At 48.5% G+C, this 26,583-nt stretch overlaps 1 protein-coding gene across 1 annotated transcript in view; it reads right to left on the bottom strand.

Annotated features, from left to right (window-relative positions):
- The window catches only part of TTC12 (tetratricopeptide repeat domain 12), a 51,500-nt gene that overhangs the window by 6,480 nt on the left and 18,437 nt on the right, over window positions 1–26,583 (bottom strand). Inside the window, exons 6-16 of the mRNA XM_032595005.1 lie at window positions 22,881–22,940; window positions 17,658–17,729; window positions 13,313–13,373; window positions 12,687–12,875; window positions 11,574–11,643; window positions 10,643–10,731; window positions 8,416–8,584; window positions 2,767–2,859; window positions 1,705–1,765; window positions 774–911; window positions 206–304 (exon numbers count right to left, since the gene is read on the bottom strand). Coding sequence (XP_032450896.1) covers window positions 206–304; window positions 774–911; window positions 1,705–1,765; window positions 2,767–2,859; window positions 8,416–8,584; window positions 10,643–10,731; window positions 11,574–11,643; window positions 12,687–12,875; window positions 13,313–13,373; window positions 17,658–17,729; window positions 22,881–22,940 — 1,101 coding nt within the window. The remainder of the gene's footprint in view (window positions 1–205; window positions 305–773; window positions 912–1,704; window positions 1,766–2,766; window positions 2,860–8,415; window positions 8,585–10,642; window positions 10,732–11,573; window positions 11,644–12,686; window positions 12,876–13,312; window positions 13,374–17,657; window positions 17,730–22,880; window positions 22,941–26,583) is intronic.

The raw sequence follows: 26,583 nt of genomic DNA, 5'->3' as shown, positions 1-26,583 counted from the left end.
GCACTGTGCTCAGCACATCCTGGACACTCAGTCCACTTTCTGGAGCAGAGTGACACAGCGTCCGTCCTGCTCTCCCCATTCCCGCCACCAGGGTGTGAGTCCCCCGCTTCTACTCTCTCTCTGAAAGCCAGAGCAGTTCTATTAATGCACAGGCTTGGGCTTGGGTTGTGCCGGGGCTCCCTGCAGGGAGGAAAGACTGCCGTACCTCACAGATGAAGGGGGACTGAAGACACAAGTTCATCACAAGTCCCAGGAGCGTGTACAGGACGTCTCTGAACAGGTCCACAGCCTCTTCACACCTGGCCTTGGGAAACAAAGCAAAGGGATCAGTCACCTTTCTGCCCTGCAGCTTTTCACGGCCACCTCATCCCTTTGGCAGTGATCTTAGTTACTCACGCGCCCTGAACTGTCAGTGTTGTGACCCTAGGAGATGGTGGAAGATCAGAGACCAGTTCCGTGAATTAGTGTTAGTGGAGAAGACTTGCAAGGAATCTCTGGTGCCTGAGCCATGAGACTGTGGCTCGGCCCGGTCCTATGTTTAAACTGGGGAGTGGGCAGTCAAGCCAACTCCACCAGAAAGTCCTCCAAACTCTCCAGGGTGGATGGAGGGCTCTTTAAGGCCGGCCACCCATAAAATCTATGGTTGTAGAAGGGGTAAGCCACTGGCTCCAGCCCCCTCAAAAAGAATTTTTGGAAAAGCCGGCTAATCAGGAAGAAGCCACTGCTCCCAAAGCAGGTAAAGGACTACATTCTGAACGGAAGAGTCACAGTACCATGAGGCCCAGACAGGCATCCCCGAACTCTTCAGAGGCACATATCTGTCTTCGGACGGCAGCCTCAGCACTAAGGTTTCCCACGAGGGCAATACACTGGCAAAGAGCTGACGTGTTGGTTATTGTAGGTTCTCTCCTCTAAGAACGAGCCAAGAGAAGGAAAGTCTGCAGAGAGCAGGCAAACGATGCCAGAGCAATCTCTAGGGGCATCCCTCACTCAGCAAAACGCCTGGGAAGCAGACTGCGGAATGTCACCCAAGGGCACCAGTGGGGCCACCTGGCACCAGCATGGAGGGAGGCACACAGGCAGTGGGCCCAAAAGCACCCTAGCCTGGGATGGGGAGGCCTGGGGCTTCATCTCAGTGACTCCACCAACCCGCTGGGAGGGCTGGGGCGAGTCTCGTCCCTTCTCAGAGCTTCCATTTCCATGTGCGTGGAATATGGGCATGTGGGCAAGTTCTCAGGTCCCCTGAGACTTTGATGACTCCCATGGCACAGGGTCCAGTCATAGCATGCTGTCCTAGGAGGACCCCACCTTGCTATGTCCTGCTTCATCAGCTCAAATCACTACTTGCCTTCCCGCTGGGGATGACCACCACTCAGGGACACGGCTGCCCATGGTACTTACGACGAGCCTTAGGGTCAGAAGGGGACTGACCGACCGGAGCTGACACCCTCTCTCTGCCTCCACCTAAGACACAGTCCACACCCATCCTCTTTTCCCCGGCACTCGAGCCCCATCCATAGGCCCTCCCCACCTGTCCCAACTGCACTTGTTGTGATAACAGAATTGTGTCAATTTCAGCTGTGAAGAAATGATTAATCAACCCGAGAGACAGCAGGAGTTCTGGAGCGTAAACTGTGTTTAAATGGCTCTGCTCACGCGTCTGCGAATGTCTGTCACAGGTGCGAAAAATGCGGGCTTGCTCACCAGAACACCTGTGAGTGCCGGGAGCACACCTGGAAGGTTGGCCTGGAACCAGACTTGGAATCTGTGGAGAAAACATCCCCATGATTTAGTTCTACACTGCACAAACTATAACAGAAATACGGTGTCTTGGGTAAGGGAGCAGAGTATCACAGGCTCAGGGACCGTGTGATGTGCAGTGTGCATGGATGAATTATTCTGAACCAAAAAAAAAAAAAAATGTCACTGGGTATGTAATGTGGCTTTAATTTTTCTAAGTCTGGAGAATTGCCTTTGACGTTAAACAGCAGACCTCACGTGGTAACTCTTTTAGTGAGGAAGTTGCTGGAATCCCTCGATTTCTGCCAAGCTCACTCACCACCAGCCCGGCCCTCCCCTGGTTCTGTGTGCCATGCAAACAGGAAACACAGAGCAAGCATGTTTATTGCACAGCGGTGAGGAGGGCCCAGATACACACACATCTGCTCCTACTAGAGCGGCTTTGACACATTCCCAGCCCATGCCATGGCCTGTCTGTGGGCACAGACAGCTCTTTCTCATCATAGGACCATGCTAAGCAAGACACCCTTAAGTTTGTGAGATTTAAAAACAGACCAAAGATGCACTTAAACCCCCAAGAATTATGAAAATTGAAGACCTCTGCTGTCTTCCCCAGCAGCTAAGTGGAGGGAAGGGGGGATTACCCACAATGCCACTGAGAACCCAAGGGCAAGTTGCTTTCTATTCTCAGACTCATTCAACACACATTTGCCGGGCAGTTCCGAGTGGGCAGTGATGAAGGGAAGGAAGCTTCTCCAACTGACAGTAGCTTTGTAAACTGTGAGAGGTACCGTTTTTTAAGTCTGTTACTGCTTCCAGACCCATGAAGGACGGGGGTCCCCCTGCAGGCAGGGGGGACTGGAAGGGCCAGCCACAGCCCCCTGCTTGGAAGGCAGCGGCCCTTCTACTCAGTGAATCTTATGATGCTCAGTTGGCCAAACCTCCCTGCATACTGCATATTTTTAAAGATCAGACAGTTTTACAAATGTTGAAAAGGAAATGTCAGTTTCTGGAAATAAAAATTACCTTTCTTCCAGAGCCAAGTCTGTGAGCAGTTCCATAGCAGAGTTGGCCTTCTTATCTGAGAAATCAAGAAAGGACACCAGGGCTTCCAACAATCTGCAAAAATCCAGAACAACCTCAGAGCGGGCTGTCCTCCAGCCGACAGCATCCCCAACAAGGAGACCTCACAAAAAGGCCAGAAAGGAGTCTGCGTCTGGGTCACATAAGCTGAAAGTTGGCCTCACTATGTCCTCCTGAGCAGCCCAGCTCCCTGCCCACCCCAAAGAGACAGACACTTTCCTATGGGGATGACTCTGCCACTTAAACTCCCAGAGGGTTGAACAGTTTTAACCAAAGTTCACTGACTATCAGATGTCAACTGGGACGGAATCTCTGGCACCTCTGCCAACTTCAATCACCATAAGTGACATCTAGGTGGCATGCTTCCTAATCTGCTGCCGACTCAAGTGGGAGGGAGGGCCCCCTAACGAGGTGGGGGATGGAGTAAGGTTTCAACAAGATTTTGACGGGCTGCTGAATATGTCGGATGATATTGAATAGGGTTAAATTCAAAGCCCTCCCGTTAGAGCTGCAAATTCTGTATGAGCAATAGACCTGGGAGACCTGGTTCAGACCTGGCTCATATGAAAGTTTCAAGGGCATTTAGCCGATCGCAAACCCAGGATGAACAAACAGTGTGCTACAGCTGCCAAAAAAAGCTAATGCAATCTGTGGCTGTCCTAACGGCCTGGCTGCCACCGCTAGGAGTCATCTGTCCAGCCAACCCGCACTAACCACCTACTGTGTGCTCAGTGCTGGGCTCAGTGCAGGGATACAGTGCTGGGCGCCTGGTCCCCTACAGTGACACACGTGTTAGGTGGTATGTTAGAAACAGATGCATGTAAAGTGGGCACGGTGTCTACCTGGCGTGTGGTGTGGGAGGACGGAGATAAAGGCTTCAGAGAGCAGAGGGCATGTCGGCTGTCCCCCGAAAGTACAGTGTTCACTTGTGTTTGTTCGTTCAAGCGACATCACTTACTGATGACAAAGTGCCAGGCGGTGTGGTGGGTTCTGGGGCCGCAGCAAGGAAATAAGACAACGTCTCAGCTCCGTGTCAGGCACATGGGGACAGGGGCAGAGCATCACAAGCAGAGCACACGGCATTCACAAGGACAGTGAGGCACAAAACGGCAGGGGCACACGTGGGGACGCCAGCAGTTCCTCATAGCTGCTGCTTACGGCACGAGGACAGGACAGCGAGCAGCAAGGCGGGGTGCTGCGCCTTCTGTGGCCTGCTGGCAATTTGTGCTTCACCCGCGGGCCTAGGTTTTGCCGAGTGTGCTGGTGTATGGTGGGGGAGGCAGCTTCGTGGGCCTCTCGGTCTTTGGCGGAGGCTGCGTCTCAGTGAAGTGTGCAGGGAGTTCCCGAGCACCGTGTTTCGCGGTGTTGGAGAATTAATGCTATAGGCCGTAGAGAGTCATTCTGGAGTTTTAAGTAGGCACATAACAGAACAGATGTGCATTGGAGGCAAATCCCTATGGTGGAATGGCGGAGGCCGGACTGGAGCCCACCGTACAGGAGACAGGGGATCCAACGGGGGGAGAACTGGAATGGTCCAGACAGTAAAGATGGGGGGATTCGCTGAGGCAGGGGCAGGGCGAGACACACAGTTGGGAAGAGAGAGGCCCTCGTGAAGGCCTAGAAGGGGTGCTCACAGATGCCAGAAGAGAGCCCTAAGGAAGGATCCCGGGATGCGGAAGAGGGAGGAGTGACAACATACCATCTTCCCACCCAGAGGGGCCCTCAGGAGTCTGGCTTAAGCGATGGGTGGATGGAAGTGCCACCTATGAAGATAGGAAATTCAGGCAGAGGGTCTGCTTTGAAGAACCACTTGTGATTTAACCTAGTGATGCCTGTGGTGTTGACATGGAAGATGTCCGGCAGCAGAGGAGGGTCTTCTGGCACTCAAGAGAGGGACTTGTATGTGATAATTGAGGCCACGAATGAGAAGAGGGCCAAGAGTAGGATCCCTGATTTGCAAGGGTGACCGCATAAGGGGAGTTTGCCAAGGAAACCAGGAAGGAAGAGCCTGGGGGCAGAAGGAGGGCCACGAGGGGTGGCCAGCCACGTGCTGGAGTTTCACGAAGAGTGCGGCAATCCGCAGGACCCAGTGCCACGGGGCAGCCAACAATAGAGGCAGAAAAGGGACCATCAGGTTGGGGATTGGGGTTTAGGAGTAGACTCCAGCCACCCACATCTATGCCACTGGATTATTCAGCAGCTCGTTCCAGGAGGGGTCTGGAAGTCAAATAATCTGAAGAATGGTCAAGGAAACCAGGATGCTTAACCTGGAAAAGATCAGTGTCTTCAGATGCCGCAAACACTGGAAAGTGGGAGAATTGAAGCGGTCCGGAGGCCTCCAACAGACTGGACCAAGGCCTCCCTGTAAGGAGCGTGGAATGGGGCAGGCACTTTGTGTCCAGTGCAAGGAGATAGCTTTCCATCAGTCAGAACTAGCCCGGAACAGGATGGGCTGCCCTGGGAGGTGAGATCTGCATCCTCTAATTGGCTGGGGCAAGTTTCCCAGTCTACTAGCTGCTCTAGCGCCCGTCCTAATCACATGGAGAAGAATACAATGACAATGCTGGAGTCCTCCCTGGAGGGCATCACACACAGACCACAGTAGGGTACCGCAAAGGGGACAGCGGCACTGGATGGGGCTGGACTGGACTGTTTCTGTGGTCCCAGGTAACTCCAAGCTTCTGCAAATCCCCAACTTCCTTAGAAGAGTGTTCTAGTGTTCCTGCTATCAGAAATTACGGATTTTACAGTTAGTTCAGAGTCTTCACTCATCAGTTTAACTCTGTTTTCTTCTGTCTTGGGGATGGACAAAATGATGCTGAAATGCACAGAAGTGGAGCCGGCAGTCTTGGCTCACCTTGGTGTTTGTCTCAAGAGACATGAACAACGAGACTTCCTCTCCATGTGACAAGACACACATCCTAACTGGAGTCATTATCCAGGAAGGACATTGCTGTCCTTTCTCCTCCCTCCTGTCTCTTTCCGGATGGCAGATTTTCTGCTCTGCTGACAGACAGTTGTCCCTATAGTGGACCCCAGGTCAGAAAATGCTCTGGTGAACCAACAAATGCACGTTCACCTCAGTTTAGGACCCTGAGCAAATAGACCCTGAAGAGAGAAAATGAAAATGCTTTTAAAAGTTACTGAGTCCACACCATGTGTCAGGTATGACTCCAGTTCCTTCCTTCCTTCCTTCCTTCCTTCCTTCCTTCCTTCCTTCCTTCCTTCCTTCCTCCCTTCCTTCCTTCCTTCCTTCCTTCCTTCCTCCTTCTCTCCCTCTCCTCCCTCTCTCCCTCCCTCTTTCTTTCTTTTCTTTCTTCTTTCTTTCTTTCTTCTTTCTTTCTTTCTTCTTTCTTTCTTTCTTTCGTGTTTATTTTTGAGACAGAGACAGAGTTCGAGCAGGGGAGGGGTAGAGAGAGAGAGAGAGGGAGACACAGAATCCAAAGCAGGCTCCAGGCTCTGAGCTGTCAGCACAGAGCCTGACCTGGGGCTCAAACCCACGAACCGCAAGACGATGACCTGAGCTGAAGCTGGACGCTTAACCAACTGAGCCACCCAGGCACCCCACCAGTTCCTTTCTTTACTGTGGCAGATGCCGTTTGGTGGCTAATCCCACAGATACGCTGCTCTCCCCTTCTATCCTACCTGACTCTCCTGGAACCACTTTCCCCACAGGAGTGGCATGGGACACAATCCTGATCCAACAGAAATAAGGAGTAGCTTCTCTTGATAAATGGGACAGATCCTAGCTGCTATTAACCTGTCTCAACAAGGGATGTGATACTTGGAGCTGCAGCACCCTCGTGGGACCATGAGGGAAAGGTCAAGAGAAGGACAGAGACCTTGACCCGGATATCTTTAAGTCATTGAACTGGTGTTGCCATCTTTAGTCTTTTTTGTTACGCGAGGTAAACGAGACCAGCGTCTCCTGGCCAAGTGCTGTGTAAAATGCTGCAGAGAAAACTGTAAGTGGCAAACGTGTATCACTTCTGTTAAGCTTCATCGTTAGTCTGTGATACAGATGAGACACCGGAGTGCGTGGAGGCTAAGCAGCTTTCCTGGGCCACGTGAATAGAAGGAGACGAGCAGAGGCTCTGGGGTCATGACTGCTGAACTGAAAACCCCAGTGCTTTCCACAAAGTGATATTAGCCCTCGCTCGGTGCCTGTCAGAGCACATTTGTCGCTCCAACTTCTCATTTGGGGAAAAGCACGTGAAGAGGAATGTGGTATGTGTGCCCGCGAGGGTCATGGGACCTGGGTGCCTCCTTGTCCTGCGCCGAGCCGTCTCCCTTCATTTCAGAGAACACATTCCATCTCTTTCTGGTTTAATAGTGGGCAGAAGGCAAGAAGCTGAGTGTCTTCGACAGCCTGGGGACTAGGCCGTACTGGGTGAGATGCTCATAAACGCCACTCTCCAAAGCAATGGAAAAATTCAAATTACAATTCAAGCAATTCAGAGACAGCTGGGAGGGGGTGGCTTATGACAACTCAGCTACATTTACTCAGACCAAAACCAAATGAAAAACCATGAGGAAGGTACTGGGGAAATGACTGCAGTCATGTGAAATGTGAAACGTGCTTTTGAGGACTTAACTCGAATGATCCATCTGCTTGTGTGGGCTGAGCTGCAGGGGGGTTGCCTTTGCCTGTGAGCCATGGGGGCTGCCCCTGGGCCGAGACGGGGAGGGGCTCAATAACCACCCGGTCCTGAGCACAGAGGACGTCCTCCCCACACGGGGTGGGGCCCCGGAGGCCTCAGCTCGGTCGGGGATCGGAGAGAGGGCTGGCCTGCAGAGACACGGCGGGGTGAGATTCCCTGCTTCTCTGAGGCAGCTCCTCCTGCCCCATTTGTGAAATGGTGTCATAACACTGATCTCGCCGACCTCCCAGGCTGAGAAGAGAGAAGGTGAGGTAATGATAGTGAGAAGAATCGGAAGCCAACTCATTTTTAGACGGTGTGTGAAACACGAATAGAGCAAGCTGTCGTCACGGCTCCCGCTTCTACTGGGTTGAACGACACGAAATTGCCAACATGCAGCTCTTTTCATAGAGAAAATGAGAATTTTGCATGGAAAAACTAATAATATTTCGACTGAAAAGCACTGGACAGAAGCACTGGGGTTCAGTTGTTTCTTTTATCAGGTGTAATAAGGGAGAGGCACATGCTGTTTCTACAGCCGGACGCCTTGGACAGACCTACGTGCAAGAGTATTCGAGACGTGTTTGATTTATTTATGCTCTACCTTGCTCCAGAAGGGCTTGAAGAACATGCAGAATCAGAGTTACCACAAACAGGAATGGAAGAAGTACAGGCATAAAGAGGGTAGAAGGAGCACTGAGGCCGAAGGGGCAGGAGCCCACGGCCTGTCCTAGGGCTGGACGCCCAGTCCAGATGGAGGGGCTACCATCTCCGCCATCTCTAATATCTGTGAGACAGAGGCGGGTCAGAGAGGTGCAACTGCCCACGGGTGCTAAGTTCAGACGGGAGGTCGTCCCGTGTCAGATGGTGTGGGAAAGGGGACGGGCAGGTCTTAACGTGGCGGGTGACCGTGTGAAAAGCCGCAGAGAAGACCCTGCCAGCAGAGCCCTACCCGGTCAGGTCAAGGTGGCCGACGACAAGGCTCCGTCCGTGGTCTGTCCTGGCGAGCTGCAGCAGCAGGGCCAGGCTCTGCTTCCGGAGGCCCAGAACGCGGGAGGTCAGCAGGGAGGGCAGCAGGCCGCCCATCTCGGGGCGCAGCAGCAGCAGGCGCTTGTTCTCCTCTGCAAGACAGGAGACGGGCATCTCAGGCACATGACAGCGGTCAAACCAGTCATTTGCCACCATCCCAACGGGCAAACCAGCTCTTCTGCCCTCATTTGAGAGGCAGAGTAATAAAGTGTAAGAGCCTGAGCTCTGGAGCCAGGCCGCCGGGTCCCGATGGCCAGGGAAACGATTGAGGCTGAGTCATCAACTCCCGCGCTCCTCAGTTTCCTCATCAGAGAAATGGGGAAGGCAGCCAACGTGGCCGAGGCGTTAGGAGGGTTCAGTGAGTGAGTCGGTGATGGCGCTCGGAACAGGGCCTGGCACACACGTTCGGTCACAGTCTCCTTGGTGTGCGGGATTTGGGATGTGAGGAAAGGGACAAGAATCAGCTTACCTGTGGCTATGTTTAGACAGTCAGTTTTCATATGGTGGCCAGAGGAACCACCAGTTCTTTCTAGAAAACTGGGGTGTCATGTGAGGACATTGATTAATAGAGACGTAAGTGACTTCCAGAGTGCTGGCACGGATCTGCCCCCTTTCACCTGGTTCATTTTCTAGCCAGGTTCGTGAATTTGAGAGGAAGCAGAGGGACAGGCTGGAGTGGAGACTTCGCCACAAAAGAGAGCAGAGTTTGTGCAGTTTATATATTTTTTCTCATACTGGAAAAGCAGCTCATTGCAAACAATCCAAAAGCTGAAAATGTGGGTTCCCTCATCTTGGGACCCCTCCAGGTGAGCTCACTCCTTAAAGGAGCTGTGCTCATCTCTCCTGTGAATAACATTAGAGAATGACCCATCCTATCCTGTAATTGGCTTCTGTCTCCCACTCGACAGTCTATCAGGGACATCCGTCTCTGTCCTTAACTTTGTAAGCACCCCCTTGTCCTTTCTAAAGTCTTCTTTGTATTTACTGATTTGGGTACCCCAAGATTTCACGGCTCTGATAGAGCGTTTACATCACAGGCTGTGTCTGACAATATTTCTTCTGATGTCAAAGAAAAATGTGACCCCCAAGGTTCACAGAAACCCAAGTAGGTGCGTGCTGAGGAAATCAGGGCTGCAGGGAGGGAGGGCTATCTCTGGTTTGCCCTGAGTAAACGCACGGCCACCAAGCCCTGCCTCTCTCACCCTCCTGTGGTGGGGGAATGTGAGATCGCCCCCCACCCCCCAGGCAAGTGCAGGATCCTAAGGAGCGACAAGGCACCTTGATAACGGTATTAGTCTGAGCATAATTCCCTTCAGGAAAGAGTCCCCCGGATTCTCTAGTCTTCTGCAACTTCCGATGATTCCCTGGCTCTACTAAATCAATGGAAAAAATCCTGTTTTCCCATATTCAGCGTGTCATGGTCTGCAAATTGCACCCACAAACTCTTCTGCTGGCTTCCCACAGAAGCCTTGCAAAAAGGAGACCCAGGCATCACCAGTCCCATTTTCAGTGTTTTCTGTCCAAGGTCAGACCTTTCCCTATGGAAACACCACTTTCTTAACATGAGGGAAATACTTAAAAAATTTTTTTACATTCACTACATTACAAAGGGGTAAGAGAGATTGTGCAGAAACTTCATGAACCCCAGAAGATGCTGATATGTAAAAAGGTAAATAAATGTTAATATGGTAAATAAAAGCCCTGCAGCATTTTACTGTCTCATTATCACACGAATCAGCGTCACAAGATGCTAGCAGGGACAACCGAAAATCTCAGGATGCTGAAATGGGTACCATGGTCAGCCAAAAGGAACCGTAGTTTTAGGTGGACAGGAAAGGAACATCTCCGTCCCCACCCGAGGCACAAAGCCCAAGGGGTGCCCTGGAGCAGGAGCTGAGGTCATGAGTCTGCAAAGGGCAGAGGGGATAAGACCTCTCAGTATGCTGACAGTGACTGTGTCCACCGTCAAGGCAGTAGTAAGGGTGGCAGAGACATGACTCTAACGCAGGCCTCGCCTCTGATCGATATGCTCTCTCTGGGGGAAGGTCTGGACATCAGCTCCCTCGGGACCGGCCAGGATCACGCCCGAGCGCGGTGCTCCCGCATCAACAGTACGCTAACAGTGATGAGCAGTGACCACCCTGGCTTACCGTTCCCAGCGCACACTGCTTGCCAGAGTCTGAGGACAGACACACAGACCGTCTCTTCCACTGCATCTTTCCCTGCCGTGGAGAAGCACCTAGAACAGACAAAGGATGGCGATATTAAAACTGGAAAGCAGTACTGATCTTCTTTGTAGTTGGTTTTATTTCACCTCCAGACTTCTCCAATGTGGGTTTAAGAAAGTCATGTTATAGCCCAGAGCCGCGGTCACCAGGACTGGAGGGCAGAGAGCTCCAGGACAGTCATGCAGGCCGAGGAGTCGGGGCTGCACAGAGGGAGGCTGGTGAGCCGCGGCCATGGGCGATGGCTGCACGGTGACCGGTGAACTGTAGTGGGCCAGCAGGCCACTGAGGGTCCATGGGCTTCCTCACACATGCAAACGGGTGCCAGTGAGTCTAGCCCACAGCAGTGTCCTCCTTAGCCTGGGGGACTGCACCCAAAGCATCAAAATAGGAAATAAAATAAAAATAAAATAACATTTAGCAATCCACTTCCTTCCATATGGATCTCTTTTCAGATAAAAATTAGAAATGAGATCAGCCAGGACCCAGCTGATCTCACTTCTTGAGGCGATCAGCAAATTCCAAGAGAGGAGAACAAATAGCAATCTTGCAAACATTGGTGGGAAACCAGGAAAAGATGGTCACTTCTCAGGCTCTGCAGTGCCTGGAGGGACCCGGGAAGTTTTGCGGACCCCTTCTCTCTCTGCGGTCATTGCTTGTGGTGTAACTCAAACCACCCGAGGCACAAGGCCCAAGGGGTGCCCCTGGAGCAGCACTGCTCTCTCCCAGGAGCCCCCAACACTGACTAAATGGTCAGGCCACCCGGTGAAGCCACTGTCTGTGCGGGCAGGGGTTTTGGGGGAAACTGGTTGTCCTTCCTCGCTCTACTGCTGGCTGACTTTACAAACACCCCTACCTTCTTATGACCTCATTCTCGCCGATGACACTGAATCCGTTGTGTGTTCTGAATAAAGTCTGTTCTGGGCCTGGAACAGATTCATAAAAAACCAGGTCAGACTCCTGAACTGTCTGGCTGAGGTCTAGCGGACAGTGGGAAATCCAACATGGAATGTCAAGCTCACAAATTCACAGTTTGGGTGGAAACAAATACCTTTCCTTTCTGAAACCTATGGCTGTCATCAGCCACTTGTTGCCCCAGTAGAAGGGACATCCTGTTCAGAGAAGGGGAGCCGAGCCTGCGTGGCCTCGTGGGTTATCTGACAACTCGTCATTTTATGGTCTTTAGAGAGTCTCCAGGAGCTGCTTAACCTCTGGGACGAACTAGCATATTCACCTCTCTTGAATATTTATTTTGAAGCTCTGTCTAGGCTCTAGAGAACCTAAAACCTCCAAGAAACTACTGCAGGGAGTATTTGAGTGTCTTCCATCATATGCTAAAGGGAGGTCAGAGATCCTGCCTCGTTGTACAAACGGCATCCTGTCACTGAGTGAAAAAGTGGAGTAAGCCCCGATGGCAACATTTACGAGAACTGGTGAAGGAGAACAGCACGGCTCTCGTTAGCAGGAGAGCTCATGTTTGCTCTGAAACTGTTTACGTGTCCCAGGCAGCCATTAAACATAACGGGATGAACCTCAGAGTTTATCCTACAGAATCGGGTCTTCCATTCCTCGACGTTTGGGAGATTTGTGAGGGCGGTATGCGGTGTTTGGGGTGTACGTGGGGTACGCGTGGGATACACAGCAGGTGTGTGTATGATGTGTGGAGGGGGGAGTATGTGTGGCGTGTGTGTATGTGATGTAAACAGATGCGGTGCGTGTGTGTGTTCTGTGCTTTATCGCGTGGAGGGTGTTCACCGCATATGTGCTGAGCACATGCATGCTCTGGGGGAGGATGGAGCTGGGGCGGGGGTATATTTCCTGCACGCCCTGTTTAGTCCCCACATCACAGTATGTCTCGAGTATCTGTGGAAGGAAGGGACACAGAGATTCTTTGCCTCATCAGGGCTGACCTCTCAACTGCCCCTTTACACCAACTATATCCACGAGGCCATACGCGTCTCCGGCTTACAATCCTTTATCATTTCAGTCAGGATTTCAATCCCTCCTGCATAGAACAAGGGGGTCTGATCAGGCTTGCAGAGAGTCTCCAGGACATTCTTGACTGTCACTGCCGTGTTCTTTCCCGAATCCAGCAATTCGTGGGCTTCCTTCTCTTGAAGATCTGCTTTCTCCCGGAGATTTACTTGATTGAGGTATTCTAGCAAAACAAGAAGGAAAACAAAAGGAAAGAAACCAAAGAAAACTCCAACAATCAACATCACCACGCAAAGAGCTGCGTTTTTGAGGATGGGAGGTTGAGAGCATGAAGCATTAAAATCATTCTTACCTGGTTTCAGGAAGGAAAATTTTAGGAAGGGTGGACAGTCTATACCCAGAATCTTAAACCATCTTGGGGATTCAAGGACAACATTACTGCCTTGTCTAGAAGGTTTCTAAGGGGCGATGGTTGTAGAAAGGAGGAAGGCAAAGGTCTGAGTGGGAGAACAGAGGAAAGAGAAGGGGGTAGCCTGCTAACAGTGAGGGTTTGATGTGGCTTTGAGGCCAAGAGCAGAGAAGGAGTGGAAGGCACCTTAGGGCCAGAGCACAAAGCAAAAGTGGAATTCAAACTAAGGACACCAGCAGGAACATTCTCACCTTTCACTTGGGTCTGCAGCTGGGGGTTTATTTCTAAGATCTTCTGATAACACTCTCTAGACTGGAAAAAAAGAAACGCGACCTTGAAGAGTGGTCAGGGGTAAAGGTGATTATTAAGAAAGACACTGGGTACCACAAGGCTTGGCTTCATTATTTCCTCCCAGCCTCCTCTTGCTCCCAGCGTAGGAGGTAGGCATGGGGAACACAGCATGCGTCTGACATTTTGTTTAGGCTTCTCTGGTTCTGTGGGACAAGAGGTATTATTTCAGAGTTTATTTTTAAAAAGTAGTGTTGTCAGATACAGCCTGTGATGGAAAAATAGCTAGTCCTAAATTCTCATGGATTATGTCTGGTTGGAGTAGGATTAATCATCAGGTAATTGCAAAATTTAGATATGATATTTGCACTGAGAGAGAACGGGAGGCTACTTGTCAGATATGCCCACAAGGAAGGAAATAAATGAAGCTAGACACTGTTGACAGAAACTTTTGGGAATAGGAAGAGAGAAGTACCTATTTATTTATTTATTTATTTATTTATTTTTTAACGTTTATTTATTTTTGAGACAGAGAGAGACAGAGCATGAACGGGGGAGGGGCAGAGAGAGAGGGAGACACAGAATCGGAAGCAGGCTCCAGGCTCTGAGCCGTCAGCCCAGAGCCCGATGCGGGGCTCGAACTCACGGACCGCGAGATCGTGACCCGGGCCGAAGTCGGACGCCTAACCGACTGAGCCACCCAGGCGCCCCGAGAAGTACCTATTTAAATAAACAGGGCTGCAAAGACAGCCAGGAAGGGGTCCACTCACTGGCCATATAAGGGTCGCAAGAAAACTTGAGTGAGGGGCTCTCAGTGAAGAAATTTCTAGGAACTTTCTGGAGAAAAGACAGATTGTAGTTCGTGGGGCAGGTTACTGGGTTTAGAGCAGTACTGTCCTCAGGGTTATCAAGAATGGCCTAGTCATTGAGAAAAAAGCTAAAAAAAAAAAGTGGTTCTGAGACATCTTGAAAGCTCAAGGCTCATCTAGAAGATTAGGACGAAGAAATGAACTGAAGAAAAAACATCACATTAAAACAGAGAATAGTGTTGCAGGACAGAAGTATACACATCAAACATTGTAACTGCTATAGACTGAGTGCTTGTGTCTCCCCAAAATTCATATGTTGAAACTGAACCCCCAATGTGATGCACTTGGAGGTGGGGCCTTTGGGAGGTGATTAGGTCATCGGGGTGGAGCCCTCATGAATGACATTTGTGCCCTTATCAAAAGACCCCAGAGCACTCTCTTAACCCTTCTGGCTGTCAACTAGGAAGCAGGCCTCACCAGACACCAAATCTACTGGTATCTTGATTTAGACACTCCAGTCTTCAGAACTGTGAGAAATGAATGCTTGTTGTTTAAGCCTCCTGGTCCCTGGTAGTTCCTATATGGCAGCCCAAAAGGACTAGGACAGTGAAGCTGTGTCCAACTTCTTTTTAACCCTAGATCTAGTCTACCAGCAATGGCTCTTGGCTTCACTGTTGGTATATATCCAGATTCCCATCATTTCTCACCACCTCCCTCAACACCAACCTGATACAAGCCATCATTACATCTCACTTGGAAAGTCTGTTGCTTTAGCCTTCTAACTAGTTCTCCGTTCTTTTCTGACTAGGCCAAGATCTATTCTCAATGCAGCAGAGCGATCCTTTAAAGCATGAGTCACATCATTTCACTCCTTCCCTCAAAACCCGCCAATGGCTCCCACCTCACTCACAGTAAAAGCCAAAATCCTTCCAAAAGCCTGGAAGGCATAGGGAATTAGTCCCCTACCATACCCCCCTCACCTGCCTGACCTCATCTCCTATCACTCTTCTCTAGCTATTCTGCTAACTGGACCACTACTCTATTATGTATCCACATGGCTTGCTCACTTCACTCCCTCCCTTCCTTCAGAGAGGCCTTCCCTGACCACTCCATATAAAACCAATCTCACCTTCATTGCTTCCTGATTTTGTTTGCCCAATAACACTTATCACCATCCAACATACTACACATCTATTTATTTGGTTCCTGTCTCCCGGCCCCACCTATCCCAAGAATGTAAGTTCCATTTAGTCAAGGAGTTTGTCTTGTTCACTACTATATTCCTATTGTCTAGGACAGTACCAGAGACACAGAAAGCATGTATACGTGTTGGCTAAGTGAATTAATTAACTCAATGAACGAGTGAATAGAATTTGGTGGAGAAGGGAGGATTAACATTTTGTTCTTCCACTTTTTTATTATTTGACCTTACTAGAATAAGCCTGTATTACTTTTAGGATTAAAATCCAACAAAGCAAAGAATTCTTAAAATGTACAATAGAAGTCAATTTCTTTTTTAAAAACATAATATCTTCTAAGTGGAAAGACATCCCACGTTCATAGATCATAAAACTTATTATTGTTAAGATAGCAATACTCCCCAAATTGATCTACAGATTCAATGTAATCTCCATCAAAAGTCCATCTGGCTTCTTTGCAGAAATTGATAAGCTGATCCTAAAATTTGTATGGTAATTCAATGGACCTAGAATAACTAAACAAGCTTGAAAAGGCAGAGCAAAGGTAGAAGACTCAAACTTCCCAATTTCAAATTCTACTAAAGCTATAGGAATTAGGACAATATGGCATAGAGATAAGAACAGACATAGATCAATGAAATAAAATGGAGAGTTCAGAAATAAATCCATTCATTTATGATCAATTGATTTTTGACAAGGGTGCCAAAATCATTCAGTAGGAGACAGAATAGTCATTTTAACAAATGGGGCTGGGATAACTGGATATCCACATGCAAAAGAATAAAATTAGGTCCCTTCCTCACACCATATCTAAAAATTAACTCAAAATCAGAGCTAAAGTCATAAAACAGAAGAAAACATGGAAGTAAATCTTGGATTAGGCAATGGTTTCTTATAGAAGACATCAAAAGTATAAGCAATCAAAGGAAAAAATAAATAATTTAGACTCCCATCAAAATTAAAAATTTTTTGTGCTACAAAGGACACAATCAAGAAAGTTAAAGGACAACACAAAGAATGAAAGAAAATATCTGAAAAATCATTTATCTGATAAGGAACTTGTATCCACAATGTATAAGGTACTGTTTATTTAATATAAAAATACAAATAACCTAATAAAACATGGGCAAAGGATCTGGAGACATTTCTCCAAAGGAGATATACAAATGGCCAACAAGCACGTGAAAAGAGACGTAACGTCATTAGCTGTCAAGGAAATGCAGATCAAAACAACAACGAGTCATGTTTTATACCCACTGGGATGACTATAATCAAAAAGAGATAATGAGAAGTATTGCGCAGGATATAGAGAAATGGAAACCATGTCCTGCCGGTGGGCATGTAAGACGGTGCAGCCACTTTGGAAAACACTTTGGCAGTTCCCCCAAAGGTTAAACATAGAGTTATGTAACTGAGCAGTTCCACTCCTGGATAGAATGTACTCGACAGGACCATACACACATGCCCACACAAAAATTTGTATGTGGATGTTCATATAATGGTCCTAAGGGAAAATAACCCAAATGTTCATCAACTGATGAATGGATACATAAAATGTAGCCTATTGATACAACGGAATATTATTCAGCACTAAAAGGAACGAAGTCCTGATAGGTGCTACAACATGGGTGAACCTTGAAAACATCATGTTAAGTGAAAGAGGCCAGTCACAAAAGACTATCTCTTGCATAATTCTATTTATATGAAGAGCCTAGGCAAATGTATACAGACAGAAGTAGATTAGTGACTGCCGTGGGTTGAGGTTAGGGTGGGGGGAAGGAGAGTGCTACTAATGGCTAGAGTGCTTTTGGGGAGGTGACAAAAATGTTCTAAAGTTGAGTGTGGTGATGGTTGCACATCTCTGTGAATACATGAAAACCCACTGAATTGTATACCGTCCACAGATGAACTGTCTGGTATGTGAATTGTATCTCGATAAAGCTGCTATTCGCAACATATTATATCTTAGTCTGCCTATATATCCGCATGGTTACTTTTGAGTGAAGAGATTACAAGTGAGTTTTCTTTTCATTTGTTGGCTTATATTTTTCTCTCCAGAGATGCTCCTCCTGGGGCTGACGGAACACTGGTAAAAGATACTGCAGAAGGGATTCCCAGAGAAGGTGGGGATGCCACTCAACGTCCTTCCCAACTCAACACATGGTAAGATGTTCCTTGGAAAATACTGTAAAAGGCAGATTAATATCTAATCGGCTTGGAGGAACGTAGTTCTTCTCTGAGACAATCTGGAGCATCGCTCTGGGATCAAACAAGCCACTTCTACTCCTCTAAGAACTTACCACATTGTAGTTCTTCAGGGCCAGATGGGCCTTTCCCATATGGAAATATGCTTTTGTGCATTTTTCATCACACTGCATAAAAGAGAATGACTGATCAGATGTTTGAAGTCATTAGCCACTCCCCTCATTGCCTGGCTAATAGAGTTAAGGCAGTACTTCGGTTCTCAGCACAGCTACCACGGTTGGCAATTAAAACTTTTCTGTGCATTTGTGACCAAACTAATTGGTGCATGCTGCATGTACAAGTAAGCTCTCCATCAAATTAATTAATGATACTTGCCAGTTTTCATTTCCACGTAATGAGACTCAATCAGGAGACAAACCAGAAACCCTTAGTTTAGGAGAGCTCTCAACCTTGCCTAAACATTAGAATCGCCTGGGATGCTAATCAAAATCTGGAAGGCAAGGCTGAAGCCCATACCAATTAAATTATACTCCAGGGTAGGACTCAGGCATCAACAGTTTTTTTAAGCTCTCTAGGTGCTGTAAACATGCAGCCAAGCTTAAGGACCAACGGTTTAACAGAAGAGAGAGACACCAACCCTGGGTCAACAGCTGAGGTTATGGTTACATCTTAGCGGGTCTGGCAATAAATCACACCACACACCCTGGGCACTTCTATTCTTATCACCTAACATCAGGAGGGATGCCTCCTTCAAAAGGCAGGATCAGGATCGAAACTTATGGGAGACCACGGCATTTGCACAGGGGCCCTACACCTGCCTGCCCCTAATGATTACAACTTCAGAGGGACTGATTGGGCACAAAGACGTCAACGGTAACTTCTAGCATCCAGTTAATCACACCCTTTCCCATGCGAGGCATTGTGCCAGGGATGCCCTCCAAGGGTCCAGATTTAAAGAGGGATGAGTGCCAGCTCAGGAGTCTAAAAAGTCCTGGGTGAACGCCTGGCCCGCCTCTCACCAGAAGCGGGGTGTTGGCCAGGCCACCTAACTTCTGTGATGCTCATTCTCCTCACGTGGAAAGTGAAGACAGTGATAGTGTCTCGCTCGCAGGTTGTCACGGGGAGGAAACGCACGTGGCGCTCAGTGCAGCACCAGGTGGTACGGCTTCAGCAGCTGTTGCCACAACGGTTGCCACAGCAGCTGCTGTCCGTTTCAGGGCAGAAGGGACTTGGAAGAAAAGCTAAGTGGTCATAGAAGAGGTAACACGGTCATATTTGGAGAGGGCTTTACAGCTGATTTTCACGAACATCATTTCCTGACGCGCTGAGTGGCAGTGGTAAGTAATAGCGCATTATTGTTCAGTCCTTACCGTGCGGCTCATAGGACTTGTCTCGTATAATCCTTGTAACAGCTCTACGAAGTCAAAGCAGTTACTATCCCCATTTTACAGATGAGGAAACTAGGGGGTGGAGAGGTTCAAGGTCACATAGATACTAAGTGGATGAGCTGGGATTTAAAATCTGGCCATCTGACTCTGCCCCAAAGGCTTAAAAGGACACCAAATCACCTTGAGAAAAGTGCCCCAGCAGGTGAGGAGAGGGAAACCCACTCCAAAGAGGCCCGGTCTAACAAAGAGTGTACGAAGGAGGGATCTGAGGTGGGTCTCAAAGGATGTGGAGAGGTGAAGAGAGAAGGAGGGAGGGAGAATGGGCTGAGCAAGGTCAGGAGGCGGGAGGGGGCAGGGAGCTTCCATCCAGGACAAAGGGCAGGGGCAGGGCAGGGAGGGTGTGGCTGGAAGGGGTGAGTGAGCAGCGGGGGCATACAGGATAGTCTAGAGGTGGCGCACAGAACTGACCAGAGGCGGGAAAGGCAGGGGCCGAGTGAGGAAACCAAGACAGTCATGCAGAATGAGGGGCCACATCTGCTCTGTCACAGACAGATGACAAAGAAGAGGAGGATGTCAAGTAACGAGTTTGGGGTTCAGATGTCTGGAAGGCAGCACACGCCATTAACAGAAGGGGAAGTCGGGGCTGGTAGTGAGGAAGGCTGGGGGAAGATGATGAGTTTGTTCCTAGACGCGTCATCTTTCCAGTGATGCGAAGACAATCACGGAGACCTGCGCCCTGTGGTCCTCGGAGGTGGAGATGGGGAACAAGGTCTCCGGGCCGGCTGGACCCAGGAGAGACAAGAGCTTTGAGCGGGAAGCTGCAGAGAGAGGGCAGGGAGCCCAGGAGTGAAGCCTGGAGAATCCACAAAGGAAGAGGTCGAGGGGGCAGGAAAGGAATGGTGAGGGGGAAAGAAAGTGCCAGTGCCGCAGCCCGTGAAAGCCAAATGTTCACTGTCCCTTGGCTGCAGGGTTACAGCAGGGTGCAAAATAAACCCAGAGCCTCAGAGCCCTGTCCTTGCCACCCTGTGTGTCTCTGTGTGTCACAGAGATGGGGCATGGTCATGACTCTGCCTGCCCTGGCTGCTAACGGAAGGCCTCTCTGATGGGTCCTTCTCCTCTGATCATGTGTCAACATTCACCAGGATATTTTCAGGTGAGTCCCAGATCCCCTTAAAAGGAGTCCTGTTTTGGGACATGTGGGTGGCTCAGCCAGTTAAGCGTCCGACTTGGGCTCACGTCACGATCTCACGGTCCGTGGGTTTGAGCCCCCATATCGGGCTCTGCTGACAGCTCAGAGCCTGGAACCTGCTTTGGATTCTGTGTCTCCCTCTCTCTCTGCCCCTCTCCTGTTCACACGCTCCCTCTATCTGTCAAAAACAAACATTAAAAAAGATTTTAAAAAAAGGAGTCCAGTTTTCAGAGGATGATGGATTTTATCGTGCAGAAAGTGTTCCACCGAGAAAGAAATGACTCTGACTGGAACCGGCTTCACTGCCTCATCTTCCCTTGAAATATCCTCATGTGAGCTTGTCTCTACCAATTCACAAGTGTCAAAAATCTGAAATGAGCATGAAAGTTACTAACACCATTAATAATGGGATGGCAATGACATGCGTTACTGAGATACTACTTTAAAAATTTTTTTTTCAACGTTTATTCACTTCTGAGACAGAGAGAGACAGAGCATGAACGGGGGAGGGGCAGAGAGAGAGGGAGACACAGAATCGGAAACAGGCTCCAGGCTCCGAGCCGTCAGCCCAGAGCCCGACGCGGGGCTCGAACTCCCGGACCGCGAGATCGTGACCTGGCCGAAGTCGGACGCTTAACCGACTGCGCCACCCAGGCGCCCCGAGATACTACTTTTAAAGAGAGAAACTTTTAACTCACCACTTTGACACAGAACTGACACGGTTAGCTTTTTAGAGCTCCTCATACATTTTCCCCCAGCCCTCCAAGTGTTTACACAGCCTCTTCAACTGGGAGCCTCGCTGGGCATTCCACAAGACTGGCTGCTGAATGTCAGAGTTTTTTAATGTCAGCTTTGCCAGGCCCGCTTTGCCTTGGTTTCACCCTTAATTACATTGTGCTTCATTTAACATTTGGGAACCGGCCAGCACGTTACCCCGAATCAACATGCTGATGGTGTCACTACCTCTTTGGTCCTTTTCAGATCAGAACAGATACTCCTGGGAGCCCCACTGGGAGATCTTGCTTCTCCCACGGAAGGGAGCAAGATCCACACCCAGGGACTGGAGGGTTTTTCAGGTCCAGTAGAGAAGCCGTACGGAGTACAGGATTCAGACACTGGCTTACGGTGAGACTAACATCAGCTATGCGGTTCGGCACAGGTTACTTCACTCACCTTCAAGGCTTGGTTTCCTTGCCAGAAAAATAAGGATGATGGTGGTATTGAACACAAGAGAAGAGAAGGTTGTGAGGCTCACGGCCAGCACGCCGCAAACGGGGGCTTTAATACTTGATCTTAGCCAAGAGGCCGAGAAGCAGTAAACGGGGGCTTTTGCTGTGATTACTAGAATAATTGAGGAAAACATCCTTGCCTCTCTCTTCTCTTATGGAATGGGGGCAGAAAAGAAATTATGGTCACATAAAGTGGCAAGACAGGCCGGGGACCTAGGCTGGTCCTAAGCTGTGAAGAACCTGAGGTCATCAGCTCTGGGCAGCTCTTGTAACCTCAAGACCATAACGGTGCAATGGGACAGGATTTGCCAATACGCCGGATCTTCTAAGGGAAAGGGGAATCATGCACCCCACCTGTCAGTTCCGGAGGAGCCCTCGTACTTTATAAACCATCATTCATCAAGGTGAGTTTCTAACTCACCCCAGTCTCCCTTGCTTACCTTGTCAATAAAAAACAAGGAAGGAGGTGTGGCCAATATACTGCTGTCAAAACATGCTCTAGTTTTGGGCCACGCTCACTGCCCTGGGGTTCAGTGGGCTGAACTGGAGGAATCTGGGCCAGAAGATAAACCTGGCATGTTCTCCTGGCACTTCAGTTTTACGTGATTATAAGTTATCGAAGATACTATGGGGATATTAAGACAAAGAGATAAATTTCATGGAGTGCCATGCCAAATTTGCAAGATTTTTATGATAAAACATGTATCTAACAAGAAAAGTCCTGCTCTCCGCCTCTAGACCCTGTGGGGGGGCGGTGCTCATGTTCCTCTGTCAGCAGCCCTTCCGTGAAGAGAGAAACACTCGTTTTGGTTCTTCAGTTAAAGCCCCTACAACACAGCGACTCAGCTGAACGGGATGAAGACTTATTTAGTCATCTGAAATAATGTCCCTAAGAAGTGATCATGACATTTCTCTTTTAAAAACTCTTGTACTATTTCCACCGACAGTCCTCACCTCTCCTCACCTTAAATGAGCCATTTTGGCAGATTTGGGAGGAAGTATCCTGCACAGAAGTATGTGATCTGCCTGAGCCCTGACTAGTATCCAGGCTGAACAGCAGGAATTCTACGTGCTGATCATTCCTCTGCAAATATGCCAAATTACTGGAGCTAGAGGAAAAGCACAAACTGATGAGGAAGAACAACACTGCACAAACAAGTTCCCGTGGTTGGTTCTAGAAACAGAAAGAGGCGTTACCACTGCCACATGAAGCAGAGCCGCTGATAATACAGCAGAAAAGAATGAGCCCTTGCAAAATAAACCTTGAAAAGCCAGCATTAACAGCAGCCTCTCTGGAGTACTTACTACGAGCTGGGTGCTCCATATGCATTACCGTGACCCTTACAACAATTCCGTTTATCCCATTTCATAGATGAGGAAACCGAGGCTCTGACTGCAGAGCTCATGGCCCGCCATGAAACTCTGGCCGCTCCCCTCCATTCCCTTCAGGACCGAGATGCCCTGCCTGGCAGGCCAGGCTCCATCACGTGGAAAAAAGATCCGTCTTCTTACCTTCAGAGCCCATTCACAATCCACTACTGCTTTCTGGAAGTCCCCGAGTTTTATATAAGCCTGTAATGACACAAACAGCTGCTGTTGATACATAATTCTTCAGCAAGCGGTCTTCAGTTGACACAGAAAGAGCAGTCCAACAACAGAAGGGTGATGACAGGGAACCAGTCCCTCCCCATGTCAGCCAGGGCTCCAGCAGAAAACGGAGGGCACACACACATGAGGTGACTTTAACAGAAGGACTACTTACAAGCTGAGGGCAAGGCTCAGGGAAACCAACGGGAACGTTACAGAACCCCAAGTCTAGCAACAATGGACAGCCGTTACCGCTGCTAGGGTGAGGGGGCAGAAGGACGAGCCATGGACAGATGGGAGAGGACAGCTTTGTGGACGGCACTGCCTGGTGGGAGCTGAGGCTTTTAGTAGGGCTACAGGTGGGAGAATAAATACCCCACTCTCATTTCCTCCTTCCTTCTGATCTCACTGGCTGAACCCATGCAAGCTAGAAAGCTGGGAAGTCAGGGGGCCAGTCCACAGAGGTCAGTCCCCCCAGGGCACAGAAGGCAGGGAGGAAGAGGATCTGGAAAGGCAAAAGAAAGTACGTAGCACACTAAACACATCTACAAAGAGCTGACTTCTAGAGTCTACCCTACTGTGGATGCTCCAGAAGGAAACCAAATGGTAGAGCGAATCAAAGAGGTAATAATAAGTGTTGGTGAGAATGCAGAAAAATCAGAACCCTCACACACTGCTGGTGGGAATGTAAAGTGGGGTAGCCACTTTGGTAGACAGTCTGGCAGTTAGTTCTTCAAAGGGTTAAACACAGAATTACCATATGATCCAGCCACTCCTGGGTGTATGTATACCCAAAGGGACTGTAAACACAGGCACATAAAAACTTGTGCACAGATGTTCACAGCAGCATTGTTGATAATACCCAAAAAGCAGAAACAACTCAAATGTCCATCACCTGATGAATGGATAACTAAAACGTGGTCCATCCATACAGTGGAATATTATTTGGCAATAAAAAGGAATGAAGCATCAGTACATATTACAACATGGATGAGCTTTGAAAACATGTTACAGGAGAGAAGCCAGACACAAAAGGAAAAAATATGCATGACTCTATTTGAATGAAATGTACAGAGGAGGCAGATGTATGGAGACAGAAAGTCGATTCGTGGTTGCCTAGGGCTGTGGGTAGAGGTGCACGGGAGGGCTGGGGCTGGGGGCAGGGGTGCATGGGAGCAGTGAGGGTGCAGGGGAGCACTGGGGTGGGGGTAGGGGTGCATGGGAGCACTGGGGCTGGGGGCAGGGGTGCATGGGAGCGGTGGGGGTGCAGGGGAGCACTGGGGCGGGGGGTAAGGGTGCACGGGAGTGCTGGGGCTGGGTGAATGGGAGCACTGAGGCAGGGGTAGGGGTGCACGGGAGCATGAAGGGCTACTTAAAGGGTATGGGGTTTCTTTTTGCGATCATGACAGTGTTCTAAGATTGCTTACAGTGATGGTTGCACAACTCTGTGAATACACTAAAAACCACTGATTCATATACTTTAAATGGGTGAATTGCATGTTACGCCAATTATATCTCAATAAAGCTGGTACTAAAAAAAAGACGAAGAAAAATTTCTCCTTCTTTCCTCATAAGCACAGCAAGAAGGAAGGGATCTAGAAAATGGGCTAACATTTAAGAGTCAGACCATCACTACAATCCACCAGTGCAAATGCCCTGGGAGCCTCTTCTGGGATTCCCTCCTACCCCCTCCCCCCACCCCAGACTCAGAATTAGGGACAATCTTGAAAATCAAGAATTGACTCAGAATCCTGGGATCCACTCAATCGAAACTGAATTCAGTTCATTTATAGTTTCAGAGAACTAGTGACATATAAACTAACAAAGCGCTGCTCAACAGCAAGTGTGATGGCTACCATACCTTCTGAATTAATTCTGGACACAATAGATACCCAATAAATTCTTATTAAGTTGAACTAAACAGACTTTAAGCACTCTTCTCTTGGAAAGCTCCCAGGAAGCAGCAATGATCACTCTGGTGTGAAAAAGGAAAACCAGGCATTTGGAGAATAAGGGGTTTCCCCAGGGTCCCATCAGTCACCCAAGCTAGAGCCCATACATGTATACTTCTGCCCCTGATCAAAACTGTACTGGGCACCGTGACATTGTTATTGATAACTCTGAGCAGATATTTACATGGTCAAGCCAATTATGGGGCCAGTGTTATAACTCATCCCAAGCAAGGAGGGAGCAGGCAAGAGCTGGCTAATGAAGTTCAGCAGTGCAGCGATTTGCTCCCATAGAAAGGAAGCTGCTGAGCAGTGCTTTCATTAACTCAGGCTCTGGACTAATTGAAGATGATGACTCTTTGAACTGTCTGTTCCACAGAGCACCATCCTTTCCCCCAGGGTTTGGGGTTTCATTTGAAAGTCAGATGAAACAGTGAGGAGGAAACTAGCATCCTTTTAGACAAAGGTAGTCACAAATCCGTGACATTGTTAGTCAGGAGACATACAGACTCTGAAAATGCATACACCGGCTTCAACAATTTCTCTACACAGCCTTTTCCTTTTCCTTTTCTTTCTTTCTTTTTTTTTAAGGCTTGGATTCAACACCCTATAAATTCCCTCTTCTCTTTTGCTTTTCCACTTCTTAAAAAGAACTACTTTCCCAAATGGCAATTAAACTCCTGATTGATCTAAATTATGCCAGCAACCTATTGATCATAACATTAGCTCCAGGAGAAACAGAGAGCAATGAAAGGGTACGTTTTCTCTCTAGCAAACATCAACACTCAATTCACAGGGTCTTATTAAGTGTTTCTAACACTGCATGCAAACGGGAGGCATTTTAAAAATAGCCAATCGTGATTTGGTGATTCTTTTTTTTTTCACAGTTCTTATTTCACTTTTTAATTTACATCCAAGTTAGTTAGCACATGGTGGAACAATGATTTCAGGAGTAGATTCCTTAATGTCCCTTACCAATTTAGCCCAACCCCCGCCCACAGCCCCTCCAGTAACCCTCTGCTTGTTCTCCATAGTTAAGAGTCTCTTATGTTTTGGCCCCCTCCCTGTTTTTATATTATTTTTGCTTCCCTTCCTTTAGGTTCACCTGTTCTGTGTCTAAAAGTCCTCATATGAGTGAAGTCATATGATATTTGTCTTTCTCTGGCCAATTTCGCTTAGCATAATACCCTCTGGTTCCATCCACGTAGTTGCAAATGGCAAGATTTCATTCTTTTTGATTGCTGAGTAATACTCCACTGTATATGACATCTTTTTTATCCATTCATCCATTGATGGATATTTGGGCTCTTTCCATATTTTGTCTATGTTGATAGTGCTGCTATAAACATTGGGGTGCACGTGCCCCTTCAAAACAGCATACCTGTATCCCTTGGATAAATATCTAGTAGTGCAATTGCTGGGTCATAGGGTAGTTCTATTTTCAATTTTTTGAGGAACCTCCATACTGTTTTCGAGAGTGGCTGCACCAGTTTGCATTCCCATCAGCAGTGCCAAAGAAATCCTCTTTCTCTGCATCCTCGCCAACATCTGTTGTTGCCTGAATTGTTAATGTTAGCCATTCTGACAGGTGTAAGGTGGTATCTCAGTGTGGTTTTGATTTGTATTTACCTGATGATGAGTGATGTTGAGCATGTTTTCATGTGTCACTTGGCCATCTG

The sequence above is a fragment of the Lynx canadensis genome, chromosome D1 (genome assembly GCF_007474595.2).
Source record: "Lynx canadensis isolate LIC74 chromosome D1, mLynCan4.pri.v2, whole genome shotgun sequence".
NCBI lineage: Eukaryota > Metazoa > Chordata > Mammalia > Carnivora > Felidae > Lynx > Lynx canadensis.
This window is presented reverse-complemented; position numbering and strand designations above follow the sequence as displayed.